Source organism: Scylla paramamosain, chromosome 22 (assembly GCF_035594125.1).
Source record: "Scylla paramamosain isolate STU-SP2022 chromosome 22, ASM3559412v1, whole genome shotgun sequence".
Classification (NCBI taxonomy): Eukaryota; Metazoa; Arthropoda; class Malacostraca; order Decapoda; family Portunidae; genus Scylla; species Scylla paramamosain.
This window is the reverse complement of record NC_087172.1, coordinates 7,232,501-7,248,155: the sequence shown is the minus strand read 5'-3', so window position 1 is coordinate 7,248,155 and position 15,655 is coordinate 7,232,501. Positions and strand designations below refer to the sequence as shown.

The window sequence follows — 15,655 nt, the reverse complement described above, 5'->3', positions numbered from 1 at the left end:
CCGCGGTAACTGATGGAGAAGTGAACGAGAGATTGTGCCAAATTACCTCGTTTCCCAACTCAACTGCCGCGCGTTTGTGTTGCCGTGAAGTAAATTACGTCAGGATGCTTGTTATTTATGCATATAAATTTGGTGGCTCTCCTTAACACCTGCGCATTTGAGAGTGATATTGATTGATGGTGATTACACGTGTGCGTTCGCTTGTAACCGAGTCCACACTCAGTATCGCGATAAGAGGCGACGCGAGGATGCGGCGTGTGAGTGCTTCCGCCGCGCACCGCCTCGCTATCGCCGCCGCATCGCTGTAATGGCGTCAAATGCTTGTTTCTCCCGGGGTTCGAATACATTTTGGCCTGACAATTGAGATTCAGATCGGTATCAGTGGCATATCAAGCGTCCGTCTCGCGCCCCTTCCTGTCTTTCCTGCAACCCTCCCGTGGCGCCCCTGCCGGTCCTGCCCCGCGCATCAATAATCTGTCGGCCATTACTTCGCGGCCAGTGGATGTCCCCGCCGCGGCCTTGGAGTGTTGGGAGAGGAGTAATGGCGCGGTGTGCATCTGTTTAGAAGCCTGGCGGTCATGTTGTCCATCGCAGTCCGGCCACAGATAACTATTGGCTGCTGTGCATCTTATCAGGGATCTCTGCTCCATGCCAAACTACTGCTCAGTCCTTCCTTCTCGTCCTTTATTTACAGTCATGGGCGCTGGTGTGAGTAGAGAAGCACAGCACACTCACTTCCACTTCGTCGCCTTCCTGCTCCAAGTCCTCTGATCTGCTTAGATGTACTAATAACCAGGGCCAGTAGTCAGAAACCCACCCACGATTATTCTCCCACCACCATTCTCCCACAACTCCCACCACGATTATTTTCAGAGGCCACAGGAATTATTAGCCGGGTTCTCAACAGTGTTTCTCCTGTTCATAATGTAGAAATCTTGTTAATTTGCCACTAGAACCGTAAAAAACACTCTTGAAAACTCGTGTAACTTCAACCAGCTTTTAAAAGTTGAGGTCGGCGCCAGTAGTGTTTAATCGTCAGGTTTTGTAAGACTGTCGGAAAATGAGGAAACTTAAATTTGAGGGAAAAGTAAAAAATAGTGTGTTCTACCCTTCTTTTTTTTTTTTTTTCTATGTCTCAATTCCTTTATCAATCGTCAGGTTTTGTAAGACTATCGGAAAATGAGGAAACTTAAATTTGAGGGAAAATATAAAAGAGTATGCGTGGTTTGCCCGCGTTTGTCCTTCAGTCTTAATACTTTCAGTGCTGAACAACATTTCCCCATAACCACGTCACTTTGTAGACTCTTTTCTGGACCGTATTCTGAAACATTTCTGGCCGCACTTCCACTACATTCAAAAAGGCTCTAGTTGAAGCGACGCGGGTTTACTGGGGGTGTTTTTATAATTCTAGTGACAGATAAACAATATTTCTGCATTATGAAAAGGAAAAACACTCGTGAGAACCCGGCTAATCATCCCTGTGGCCTTTGAAAAAACTCGTGGTGAGAGAGCAAAGCGTTTCTGAATACGGGTCTTTGCAGTACAGCCTCAAGAGTACGTGGTGTGGTGCCTGGGGAGAGCAAGATAAACCTCCTGCGCTTCCTTTTCCTCCTAACTGTCCGTCTGAATCTGAATATCTTGGCCAGAACATTTGAAAAATTTATTCATAGCTACAATTAATTAAAGTATTAGATAAAACTTTAGAAAATGATGTTATTGGCTTGCAGTTTTCAGTTCTCTCTTTTGGCTTTCCTCCGTATTTTTAACGCAACGCTGCTTCTTCGCCAACCTTGTGCCGCTTCCCAAATCTCCAAGATTGTTCTGAATAAGCGAAGTAATCAAAGCTTTATCGCCTCGCCTCTATACGTTACCAGTTCTCCTGTTAACCCGTCCGTGCCTCCTGCTTCCCCTATTGCAGTGCTTTTTGTTGTTTGATCTAACTGCATCCTGTTCTTTTGTTTCTACGCCGTCCGTTTGTCTCACTACGCTGCCCTCTTAACCCTTTGGTACATCTTTCCTTAACTACCAATCACTCTGAGACATCTTTTCTTGTTCCACAGCCGCCTCTAATCTTTAAACTGGGTGAAAATTACAAAATGTATTCTCTTTAATCCCCTTCTTTCTTGTAGATGCTTATAAAGATTTCATGCGTTACTTCTGGTGCTGTTAACTCTCTTGTATCGCAGTGAAAGGGTTGAACAAAGGACGACCAGAGCAGCGAGGAGTAAAGTCATCTGATCTGTTAAGACTTTATTCACCGTCAGAGTTTGTTGCGCTCACAGCACGTCAGGGAACTTAAAATTGAGGGAAACTGTAAAACGGAAGAGAGGTTAGTGCTGTGTTTTACTTTTCTTGTTTTTCTTCCCATTCAGTCTTAAGTCCTCTGATGCACTAACACTCTTGCCAGTCGCCCGGTTTTGGTAGTGTTGGAAAATAGGGGGAACGTTAAACCCAGGAAAATTATAAAACCCAGTACAGGTGAGATATTTTTTTTTCCCCTTTTTTTCCCCCTATTCAGTCTTAAGTCCTCTGATCTGCTAACACTCTTGTCAGTCGCCAGGCTTTCTTACGCTGTGAGAAAATTAAAGGACAAAAAAACAAAAAAAAGAAAGTAAAAACATCAAGCTCAGTAGAGAAAAAAGAGTAAGTGCTGTTTTTATATTCCTCTTCAATCTTGAACTCGCTGACCCACAAACACTGTTAATTGCCAGCTTTTGGTAGACTGTCAGGAAATGAAAGGACTTAAAATTGAAGAAAAAAGAAAAAAAAAACAAGGCACAGTAGAATAAAAACGTAAGTGCTATGATTTTTTTTTTTATTTATTTATGTTTTCTTCAGTCTTAAATTATGTGATCTGCCAAAAGTATGAATCCCCAGCTTTTGTCACAATCAGCCAATCAGGAGACCCGCATTCAGAAACGCCTTGCTCTCTCACAACGGCTGTTTCCAAAGGCCACAGAGATGTTAGCAATGTAGAAGTTTTGTTAATATATTAATTACTAGAACCATAAAAACACATTTAAAGAAAACTTACGTAGCTTCAACTAGAGGGTTTTGAAAGTAGTGGAGGCGCGGTGCAGAAGTGTTTCAGAATACGGTCCTTTCACTGCGATATGAAGCAATTAACAACACTAAAAGTAATGAATGAAATCTCTATAAGCATCTGCAAGAAAGAAGGGGACTAAAAAGAATGGATTTTGCAATTTGTAGTCAGTTTAATGATCAGACGTGGCTGTGGAACAAGTAAAGACGTCTCAGAGAGTTTAGAAATTAAAGAAAAATGTACCAAATTGCAGTGAAAGGGTTAACACTGAGGGGAAGCATGAAACAATGTAGAGTGAGAGGAGAATATTTCTCGGCTTGTGAAAACGACAGCACTCACACTACTCCCTAAGGCCACGCGGGGTTGTGTCTCAACTCATAACGGAACAAGACATCATGAACTCACCTGCTGTCTCCATTGCGCGGAGCCAGGATAAACAACACGCCTTTCGTGTGCCGCGGCCTTCATGACGAGCCAGCGGGGGGCATACGGAACACCCTCACCACCCTCACCACCCTCCCTCTCACTCTCGTTTTTGTTCTTATTTTAATGGTGATAATGTCTTCATCCAGTACCAGTCTCAGTGTTGTATTTGTTTATTTATTTTATTCTATATAGTTAGTTGGATAGCTTATTTATTTATTGTATTTGATTGATTTTACTTTTGTTTATTTATTTATTTATTTATTTATTTATTTATTTATTTATTCATTCATTCATTCATTCATTTATCTATTTTATTTTATCTTATTCTATTTTTACCGCAATCTTGCCTCGTAATAAGGAACATAAATTTCCGGTTATATTTTCTTGCTAATTCTCGTCTTCATTACGCAGCAGTAGAGTCTGGCGCCTTGAGTTTTTTTTTTTTTTTTTTTTTTCACTAGTTTTTGTTTCCTTCGGTCAGATCCCTTCTTACATAAAAGAAAAGAAGAAATATAACAGCATTTTTTTTCATCCAGTTTGTTGTCTTCATGTAGCAGCTGTGGTCCAAGGAATATACTTGTCTTTTCCTTACATTTCAGTAGTCATAATAGCAAAGTCTTTCCCTCTTTCTTCCTATTAATCTGTCCTGCTATCTCTTTCTTCCTATTCTTCTGTGTTGTTTCTTTCTTCCTATTAATCTTTGTCTCTTTCTTCCTATTAATCTGTCTTGTCTCTTTCTTCCTACTAATCTTTCTTTTTCTCTTTCTTCCTATTCTTTTGGTCTCTTTCTTCGTATTCTTTGTCTTGTCTCGTTCTTCCTTTTTATCTGTCTTGTCTCTTCCTTCCTGTTCTTCTGTCTTCTCTCTTTCCTCCTATTTATCTGTCTTGTCTCTCCTCCTATTTATCTGTCTTCTCTCTTCCTCCCTGTCAGTCTGTCTTCATATTGTAGCTGTAGTCCAAGGAATGTACAAGTCTTTTCGTTATAGATTACTAGCCATTTCGTCTCATTGTAACAGTATTAGTTTAATAGCATAATGTTGTCCATCCTATTAATCTGCCTTGTCTTTATACTCAGTAGCAATAGAGCAAGGAATACAGTCTTTTTTTTCCTTTAATTTATTGCCCATTTTTGTCTTCTATACGTAGCAGTAATAGTGAAAAAGATTAGAAAATATATTAACGTACCTTTTTCTTCTTATCATTCCGTCTTCTTGCCTTCATGATGTGGTAGCGGCAGTCTGAGGAATATGCTTTTTTTTCCCATATTTTTTATCATTTATGTATCAAATGGTTACCTTATTTGTGTTCATTTATTCATAAGCTTTCGCCTCTCGTTAACCGCGGGCGTGTGTGTTGACGTGATGATGTGCTGGCGTGGCCCTGCGCTGCCGAGGACGTGGTGGATGCGAAAAGAAAGGAAACGAAGAACAAAAAGAAAAAAAAAAAAAAAGCAGTCGAGAATAAAGAAGCAAAATGGTGATACCCGTTGAAGGGAGAAAAAAAAGAGAGAGAGAAAAAGAAAGAAAAAAGCAATTCTAACTATTTTCAGGGCGATTTAGGAAGTAGAGAGACGTAAAAAAGAAGGAAAAGAGGATGAATGTTGTGTAAATGTGTCGTAAATTGTGTGACGCTTGACTGAATGGCTTAAACAGGAATAAATTAATAGAGGGAAAGTCAAGGAAAGGAGGAGGAAAAGGAGGAGGAGGAGGAAAATGACCGAAACACTTAATTAGAAGCTAAGTTTCCAGAAATGACATCACTCATTAGACCTTCTTTCTTCACTGTCTTTCTTTCTTTCTCTCTCTTTCTTTTCCTCTTTTCTTTCTATAAATTTTTCCTTGTATTTTCTTTTCTTTCCTTGCTTGTTTGCTTGATTCTCTCCTTTCTTTCTTTCTTTCTTTCCTTTCTTTCATCCTCTTCTTTCTTTCTTCATTCTTTATTTATTGATTTCTTCTTTTATTTATCCTTCTTTGCTTCTCTACTTATTTGCTTCCTTCCTTCCTTCCTTCCTTCCTTTCCCTCCCTCCCTCCCATTCAGTATTTCATTCCTTATTTCATCGTATCTTGCTTCCTCCTTTCCTTCCTCCCCCCTTCCCCCTCCCTCTCTCCCTCCCTTCCCCCTCCCTCCCCCCCTAACCACAGCTTCACAAATCCTGCATGAGTTGGTGGATCAGTTTTCATAAGTATATTGATTTTTTTACCTTTTTTAACATTTTTTTTTCCTCGTCTTTAATGGAAATGCTTTTAGTACATTAACATTTTACTTCGTATTTGGTATAATATAACTTGCTTGTTCAGCGTCTGGTGCGAAAAAAATGTTGATAATGTAACGGTGAGTGTGCGAGTGTATGTGTGTATGTGCGTGTGTGCGTGTATGTGCATAATGTGGAAATCGAGAGAGAGAGAGAGAGAGAGAGAGAGAGAGAGAGAGAGAGAGAGAGAGAGAGAGAGAGAGAGAGAGAGAGAGAGAGAGAGGGGGGGGGGAACCTTTAAAATTTACCTTTTTTTTATTTGTTTAGTTAGTTAGCCAGTTAATAATCCGTTTATTAGTTTGTTTGTATATTCGTTTTATTCTTGCGTGTGACGAAAGTTGGACACGAACGCAAAAAAAAAAGAAAAGAAAAGAAAAGAAAGAATGGAAGAAAGAATGAAAAAAATAAAAAGTCAAAACTCACACTTAATTCACGCACCTGAAAAAAAGAAACTTTAATACAGAGAGAGAGAGAGAGAGAGAGAGAGAGAGAGAGAGAGAGAGAGAGAGAGAGAGAGAGAGAGAGAGAGAGAGAGAGAGAGGGGGGGGAACCTTTAAAATTTACCTTTTTTTTATTTGTTTAGTTAGTTAGCCAGTTAATAATCCGTTTATTAGTTTGTTTGTATATTCGTTTTATTCTTGCGTGTGACGAAAGTTGGACACGAACGCAAAAAAAAAGAAAAGAAAAGAAAAGAAAGAATGGAAGAAAGAATGAAAAAAATAAAAAGTCAAAACTCACACTTAATTCACGCACCTGAAAAAAAGAAACTTTAATACAGAGAGAGAGAGAGAGAGAGAGAGAGAGAGAGAGAGAGAGAGAGAGAGAGAGAGAGAGAGAGAGAGAGAGAGAGGGGGGGGGAAAGCTCTAAATTTTAATCTTTTTATTTTATTTTATTTATTTATTTATCTATTTATTTATTTATTTATTTATTTATTTATTTATTAGATGAGATAGTACACTGCCACCAACAGCCTCGTGACGTCAGGGCCAACAAGTCTGCCGCCATGGAAGGGAATGGAAGGACGGAGTACAGTTGCCATTGTGTACATAGAGAATAATGCAGTGTGTGAGCCAAGTGTGTGGCGGCGGAACTCTCTGTCTCTGCCTGTCCTGTGTCGGTGGTACTGTTCAAGGCAACACAGGATGAACACTGAACTAAATTGGGCAGCTCCATAAAAGTCTCTCTCTCTCTCTCTCTCTCTCTCTCTCTCTCTCTCTCTCTCTCTCTCTCTCTCTCTCTCTCTCTCTCTCTCTCTCTCTCTCTCTCTCTCCCTTTCTCGTGTCTTGCCCTGTTCTGTCCTCTAGCTTATGTTTTGCAGAAATTATAGTTAACTCTCTCTCTCTCTCTCTCTCTCTCTCTCTCTCTCTCTCTCTCTCTCTCTCTCTCTCTCTCTCTCTCTCTCTCTCTCTCTCTCTCTCTCTCTCTCTCTCTCACTAACTTTATACAGAGCGATAATATAACAGGCTTTTTTCACCTTGTTGTGCCGCCTTGGCCAGTCTCCTTCATGCGTAACAACCAAACCTGGGGACTTGAGTGGCGCCAGGAAGGGCAGGTGTGTGGCGCCGGCAGCCCACAGCGATCACTGCACACCTGCCTCACATCTAGACGAGGGTGAGGCAGATATAGAAAGGTATACTCTGACTTACTAATATTTACCGGCTTGTGTTTATTTCCAATATTTTTTTTTTTTTTTTAGGCACGCATATTCTGTTCTCTCTTCGTGTCTCCTGTTCAAACTAAGCCCGTGTTCTGATCTGTTCTCTTATCAGGGCTATTTTCAAAGGCCACAGAGATAATTCATAGGTCTTTCTCCCATTTCTTCTTCTTCTTCTTCTTCTTCTTCTTCTTCTTCTTCTTCTTCTTCTTCTTCTTCTTCTTCTTCTTCTTCTTCTTCTCCTCCTCCCGTCGTTTCCCTCGAGTCCGGGGTTGGCGCTGTGTACGAGTCTCCTCCAGTTCTGTCCCTTGCATCTTCCTCCGTGACTCCCATCCTTTGCATTTCTACCGCTATGCCATCCTTCTCACTCTCCGTCTTCCCCTTGATGTTCTTCCCTCACCTGGTCTTCTTCAGGCTCTTTAAATCGGGTAGTGGTGTTTCTCCTGACGGCGCGGAGTGATCGTTAAGGCATCACTAGAACACGGCCTCTCAAATTGTGTTGCTTCGTGGCGCACTAAAACTTCATCTTGGACTTTGCGGCACCAACCCTGTATAGTCAGTGAGAGCAGGTCTACTAAAAGCCGACTCATTTAACACATACCTGTAAAGTAAAATCAGGCGGCGCACTTTGGTGAGAGTCGCCGCGCACAGGTTGCGGATTTATTGCTGTACTGGCGTCACGAAAATAGCACTGGAAACTTATATCCTCTGCAGACATGACTAGTCGGTGTTTTCTGTGAGTGTTTTACCTACTGGCGGTGCATAGGAATCGTTCAACCATCAATATAATCACGAAAAACCCTGAAAACCTATACATCTTCTAAACTTTCACTAGAATAACGAAAAGCCATGAAAACAAAACCCTTACATCAAAACTATCACTACAATCACTAAAACATCCCTGAAAACCCTTGTGTCTTTTCTATCATCAGTAGAATCACTAAAATCCCTGACAGCCCTTACATTTTCTAAACCATCACTGGAATCATTAAAACACCGCTGAAGACCCTCCTACCATCCACAGAATCTAACCCTCGCGAGTGTTTCCCTACTGACGGTGCAGAATAATTATTAAATCATCACTAGAATCATGAAAACACTCATGAAAACCCTTATATCCTCCGCAGAAATGAGTAGTCGGGTTCTTGTGGGTGTCTTTCCTACTTGCTGTGTAGAATAATCGTTAAACCATTAATAGAATCACGAAAACACCCCTGAAAAACCCTTATGTCTTCTAAAGCGTCACTAGAACCAGCAAAAACACCGCTGGAAACCCTTAAAACCGTAATATCCCCCGCAGACAGACTAATCGGGTTTTCATGAGTGTTTCCACTGACAGAATAATCGATAAACCTCCACTGGAATCACGGAAGCACCCTGGAAACCCCTGCGACATCTGATAGAGCAGTTAAGGTCGAGGTGACGTGGTGAGAGGTTATAGAACACGCTAACTTGTTCTGAGAGCCGCAAGTGTCCTGTTTGTAATTGTGTGCTGGGTTGCAGTCGAGGTGAATAACACACGACTTATCCTCCATTAGACTCTTCCACTAGTAGTTCACATCACCAGTAACACGTACGACTCTCTTCACACATAAAGATCACCTCTAACACATCCGACTATTCTCACTTACACACACCACTTTTAACACACTCGTACAATTACTTACACACACTTGTACACTTAAACACACTTACACATGCACATTAACGCACGCTAACACTCACAAACACTAAACACACACACATTTACTCATACATACTCATAGACGATATTTACACACACACACACACACACACACACACACACACACACACACACACACACACACACACCACATCAGACACACTCCAAGGTTCAGTCTGTTTGGGGGAGCTTCGTGTCATGGCGGTGTTTGGGCGTGAAGGGAGAGTAGCGGATCTGGGTGCCCTTTTGGAGCCACGCACGCACCAGTCACCGCCGCGCCGCCGTCTGCTCTCTCGGCGCCGCCCCTGGCCATTACTCCCAGCCTGGGTGGTGTTCAGGGAGGTGTGAGGGACTGTGAGGCTTGATAACTCTCTTTGAATGTGTGTGTGTGTGTGTGTGTGTGTGTGTGTGTGTGTGTGTGTGTGTGTGTGTGTGTGTGTGTGTGTGTGTGTCTTTTAATCGCTTAACATCTTGCAATGCTCCTTTATTTAGTTTAGTTTTATTTAGTCTTATATGTTTGTTGCTTGTTTGTTTGTTTGTTTCTTTACTTGTTTATTCTATAATTTTCTTGCAAACACTAAAGATCGTCTCTCTCCATCTCGTACTTTGTTTCTTTTATTATTATTATTATTATTATTATTATTATTATTATTATTATTATTATTATTATTATTATTATTATTATTATTAATGTTATTGTTGTTATTGTTGTTGTTTTGTTGTTGTTGTTGTTGTTGTTGTTGTTGTTGTTGTTGTTATATTATTGGTACATTTTGACAAGTTGGAGTCAGAGGGGAAAAGAGACACAGGTCTGACACAGGTGTGCTTCTTCAGGGGAACTCAAGCACCAGCGAAACTAGTCGGGAAATAAACTCCCCCCATAACACCTGTGTCTCTTTTCACCTCCACCTCCATTTTTATTATTATTATTATTATTATTATTATTATTATTATTATTATTATTATTATTATTTTTTTTTTTTTTTTTTTTTTTTATTATTATTATTATTATTATTATTTTTATTATTATTATTATTATTATTATTATTATTATTATTATTATTATTATTATTATTATTACGAACGTCATTTTCATGTTTCTTCCACTCTCTGCAATTGAACGGCTCCGATGCAGGGGTGGGAAAGAAAGGCGAGGATCATTTCAGGAACTAAGAATGAGCTCGCTCAAATTTACGTTCTTTTGTCTCCAATTTGCATTGTTTTGTCTCTAATTTGCGTTCTTTTATTCCAAACTTATGTCGTTTTGTCCGTTTTTTTTTTTTTTTTTTTTTTTTTTATGTAAGAACTGTTGGCGAGATCAATAAAAACTGGCGAGAGAAAAAAAAAAATTCCCAGTGAAGATGTCAGTCCGTAAAGGAGACAGAAAACTTGCCAGAAGTGTCTTGAGGCCTGAGTGCACCTGTACCTTCACTGCCTGGGCCGCCCCCTGTCAACACTGAGCACTGCGAGATACTTATCCTTCAGCTTTGGATGATACTTATGACCTTTCTTTACAGGGACTGGCACCTTAATGGTAACTTTTTTTTTTCTTCGTTCTTTTTTTTTGCCCTAGGCCAGTGCCGCTCACATAAAAAAAAAAAAAATAGAAATACTGCTTACAAGGACGCACTGAAATAAGAGGGAGGAAAAAAAGGAGAATATATGGTTGATTTTGTGTTTTCTCGACAACAAAACTATTTTAGAGAATGTGCTACAAAACGGTGACTCAGTGATCAGGTTGCTAGTGACTAGTCATGAGAAAACTTAAAAAAAAATTAGATGAGTTTATGGACGAGGATGATATGTGGAAATAGGAAGGTATGTCAGTGAAGGAACTACCACGTGTAGGCCTGGCTGCTTCTTGTAGCTTCCCTTGTTTTCTTATGTTCTGTGTGTGAAAAGTTGATGATTATAGAGAAAATTGTTCAGCAGTGAAAAGATTTCGATTTTTCTTTCACGTATTGGCGTTTTTGGTTTACAGTCCTTCCAGCAACATTCAGTAATTGGTGATTCACGGACCGCTGCATGACAGAAGCTGTTAAGTATTTGGCATATCTTGTTTTCAGCGTTTATTGAATGTTTGTGTATAGGGAATGACAGATTGACGCATTCAGATGGTGCCTGCATAGAGAAGTGTCGTCATGCACCAAGAAGTGATCGGAAATAATGCCATGTTAAGATGAAACATTTGAAGGCGAAGTTTCAATGATATTTCAGGTGTTTGGTGGGCATTTGCACCTAAAAGTGATAAATTTACGTATTGAGATGACGCTCGTTAAGGAAAGTGTCACCGTGTAAGGGAAACAATGCCTCGTCAAGATGGAACAATTGATGCTGGGCTTTTATTTATGTTTTAGTGTTTGGTGAGGATTTGTACGTAAAAGATGATAATTTTGCATATTCAGATGGCGTTTGTTTAAAAAGTATAATCATATAATAGAAATAATCGGAAGCAATGCCTCGTCAAGATGGCCGACTGGAAGACGGGGGAGCGGGATTGATTATATTTATAGCATTTGTACCTAATATAATCATAAACTTAAGTATTCGGATGGCGTTTGTTTGAAAATAAAATGTAATCATGTATTGAGAAATAATCGGAAACAGTGTCTCAAGATGGCTGACCGGGTGACGGGGTTTCAGTTGTTTTGTTCTTGTCTTCTAACGTTTAACGAGAATTTATTACATATAAAGAACAATATATTTAACGCATTCAGATGGCGTTTGTGTGGAGAAGCGTCAACACATACAAGAGGTGATCGGAAATGACTCATCGTGTATGAAGTCAAGACAGAACTTTAATTTTTACTTATTCATCTTTTGTAGTGTAAAAAGAGACTTTCAGCCAAGGTGCAACAAAAAGGCCGAGAAAAATGGCCAGTGAAGGTGCCAGTCCTCATAGTAGTAAAATATCTTATCCCAAACTATAAGGAAAAGTGTCCTGAAACCCCCCTCTTGAAATTCATCGGTGGCGGGAAATACAGAAGCAGGCGGGGAGTTCCAGAGTTCACCATTAACAGAGATGAGAGATTAAGGATACTGGTGAACTCTTGCATTAGGGAGGTGGACAGAATAGGGTGAAAGTTGAAAGGTTTGTGCGGCGAGGCTAATTATTTCGTTTCTGTTATTTTCTATCGTTTGGTGAGTTTTTGTACCCGAAGAAAGATACATTTTTTTCATTCACAAGGCGTTTGTTTAGAGAAGCGTCGGCTTGTACCAAGAACTGATCGGAAATAACTCCCCATTGTTCTAGGAAGTTCAGACGTGGCCTCCGATTATTTGACGCCTCTTGTTTCCCAGTGTTTAGTGAAAATTTATACCTAAAGAACGAAAAAAATATTGCATTCGGATGGCGCTTGCTTAAAGAAGTGTAATCGTTTGCAAGGAACTAATCAGAAATGATGTCAAGTGTACTAAGAAAATCGAGATGTACCGCACTTAATGACTCACATGGTCTTATGTCTCTTGTTTTCTAGCGTTTGTCCAGTATTTGTACATGAAGATAGATAAATGTACTAATTCAGGTGGCGTTTTGTCTAGAGAAGTGTAATCATGTACCAAGATCTGATTGGAAGTAACTCGTCATGTACAGAAAAGTCAAGAAGTGGCTTTTAATTATTTGACCTCTCGTACCTCAGTGTTTCTTGAATATTTGTACCTAAAGAACGAAAAAAATTAACGCATTTCCATGGCGTTTGTTTAGAAAAGTGTAATGATATACCAAGAACTAATCTGAAATAGCGCCAGGTGTACTGAGAAAGTCAGGATGGACCACTTAATGACTTATAATTCTTGTTTTTCTAGAGTTTAGTGAAAATTTGCATGTAAAGAATGATATACACATTGAGATGGCGTTTTTTTACAGAAGTGCAATCACATACCAACAAGCAGTCGGAAACAATGCATGAAACAATGCCTTTCAATTTGTTTCTTGTTTTCTATCGTGTAGTGAATATTTGCACCCAAAGAACGATAAATTAAGGAATTCAGGTATCGTTTGTTTACAGAAGTGCCGTCGTATCTCGGAAATAATCGGAAATACCGCCACGTGGACAAAAAAGTGAAGATGCGCCTTTCCATGACTCACATCTTTTGTTTTCTATCGCCTGTTGAGTATCTGTACCTAAAGAATGATAAATTGGCACATTCAGACGGCATTTATTTACAGAAGTCTCGTCATATGCTCGTAAATAATCGAAAAAAAAGTGCTACGTGTACTAAAAATGAAGACAGAACGCTGTATCTCATATTTTCGAGCGTTTATGGAGTATTTACAGATAAAGAAAGACAATTTTATTTTTTCACATAACATTTATTTACGTGTCGTTTTATACTAAGGAATAATCAGAAAAAAAAAAACATGTATTAACCCTTTCACTGCTTTTTGACACATCTTTCCTCAATCACTAACCACTCTCAGACGTTGCATATTTTGTTATACGGTCACCTCAAACATTATACAGATCAGAAATTGCAAAAAAATCCATTCTTTTTCATTCCCTTCTTTCTTGTATGTACTTATTAAGACTTCACACTTAATTTCTAGTGTTGTGAATTGTTACTTATCGTGGTGAAAAGGTAAAAAAGCCAAGGAAAATTTTTGAGGACTGAAGTCATGTCAAAGTGGGGTGAGCGTCAGAGCGCACGTCTTCAGGTGAGCACAGGTGGGGAGGCAATTGAGGTGTGGAGCAGTACCCGGGACACCTGGACGCCCCTCCTTTTGTGGCGGTGTGGGTGGGAGTGGCGGCGATGATGGCGGTTGTAATGATGATGGTGATCGCGGTGGTGGTGGTGGTGGTGGTACGGAAATGGAGGAAGGAGTGGTGGTGGTGGTGGTGATGGTGGTGGTGGGGGTGGGGTGATAATGCATGAGTGGGGCAGGTATTTGGGGTTTGGTTGGTGTATGATGAGGGTGTTTGATAATCTATTTACTGCTGCTGTTTGTAAACTTTATTCTTTTCTTTTTTTTTTTTTCTTTTGAGAGGCAGGAAGATGGATAGACATTTAGTTAACCTTTTCTCTTTTCTTTTCCTTTTCGTTGGTTGGCAAGACAATAATCGGGCATTTTGTTTATTTATTTATTTTTTTTATTTTTACTTATGTTTCTATTTTCTGGGATGGGGACACGAATAGAGGGTCTTTTTTTTTTCCTTTCTTTTTTTTCTGGCTTAGAAATACAATAATTATTTAAGAGACTTTTTTTCCTCTTCATTTTCTTTTTTCTTTATGGGTTTGGAGAGACACAGTTAGGTTCCTTTTTCCTCTTTTTTTCTTTTTTTTCGGGTTAAAAAGACAATTATCAGCGGCCCATTTTTATTTTCATCTTTTTTTGCTTCCTAATCTTGTTTCTTCCCTTCATCTGTCACTCCAGTGCATAAAAAAAATAAATAACAAACAAAAAACTACAACAAGGGGGAGAACAGGATACAAATAGATAATGGTCCTTTAATGGTGCTGCGAATGGCCGTGATGATAGTGGTAGTAGTGGTAATGGTGGTCGTGGTGGTGGTGGTGGTGGTGGTGGAGGCAGTTGTGGTGGCAGTTGTGGTGTTGATGGTGATATTGGTAACAGTGATAATGGCAGTGGTGGTGATGGTAACATTGGTAGCAGTAGTAGTAGTAGTAGTAGTAGTAGTAGTAGCAGCAGGAGGAGGAGGAGGAGGAGGAGGAAGAAGAAGAAGAAGATGAAGATGAAGAAGAAGAAGAAAAAGAAGAAGAAGAAGAAGAAGAAGAAGAAGAAGAAGAAGAAGAAGAAGAAGAAGAAGAAGAGGAGGAGTAATGATGATGCTAATATTATAACTGGTTACAACTAGAAACTTTAAAAAAAATGTAACTACCACAATTCTTCTCTCTCTCTCTCTCTCCCTCTCTCTCTCTCTCTCTCTCTCTCTCTCTCTCTCTCTCTCTCTCTCTCTCTCTCTCTCTCTCTCTCTCTCTCTCTCTCTCTCGTGACCTCACACACCTGCTTGACCTTCTGCAGGTGTGTCTTCCTTCTAAGCCTCAGTACCGTCGTGGCATGCTTCCCTTCATGATTCTCGGCCCCTCGCTCTCCAACACTGAAACTCCCATAAGGTTTCATTTCAAAGGCCAAGTGTAAAGAATCCTGTCACGTTTAGGTTTTAAAGAATTTTATTGTTTAATTTTTTAGCTTCATTTATTTTATTTTATTTTTTTTTCCACCTTTTGTTTCCCTTGACCAAATCCTTTCTTATAGTTCGATAATGAAGAGAAGGGCCATGTAGAGGAGAGAGAGAGAGAGAGAGAGAGAGAGAGAGGAGAGAGAGAGAGAGAGAGAGAGAGAGAGAGAGAGAGAGAGAGAGAGAGAGAGAGGCTACATTCTGGTCATTTTAATATCTTTTCATCTATTCTTGCCGTCTCAAAAAAAATCCGTGTTACTTTTCCCTGATGTGTGTGTAATGTGTATTATTTAAACTGTGCGCTGTGAAGAGATGTGATGCCCTTGGTCTGAACGATGGCCTCCAAACATTGAAACATAATAAATGAATGAAAATATATGAAAAAAATGATAAATAGATCTATCAGTAAAGTATGTAACTATGTAGATGAACAAGCGAGATAAGAACACGGTGGAAGA

The 15,655-nt window shown here is 39.7% G+C and overlaps 1 protein-coding gene across 1 annotated transcript in view; it reads right to left on the bottom strand.

Moving 5' to 3' along the window:
* Positions 1-684: 684 nt before the first annotated feature.
* The window catches only part of LOC135111905 (uncharacterized), a 30,789-nt gene continuing 15,818 nt past the window's right edge, over positions 685-15,655 (bottom strand). Inside the window, exon 5 of the mRNA XM_064025602.1 lies at positions 685-772. Within this exon, the coding sequence (XP_063881672.1) occupies positions 685-772 (88 nt within the window). The remainder of the gene's footprint in view (positions 773-15,655) is intronic.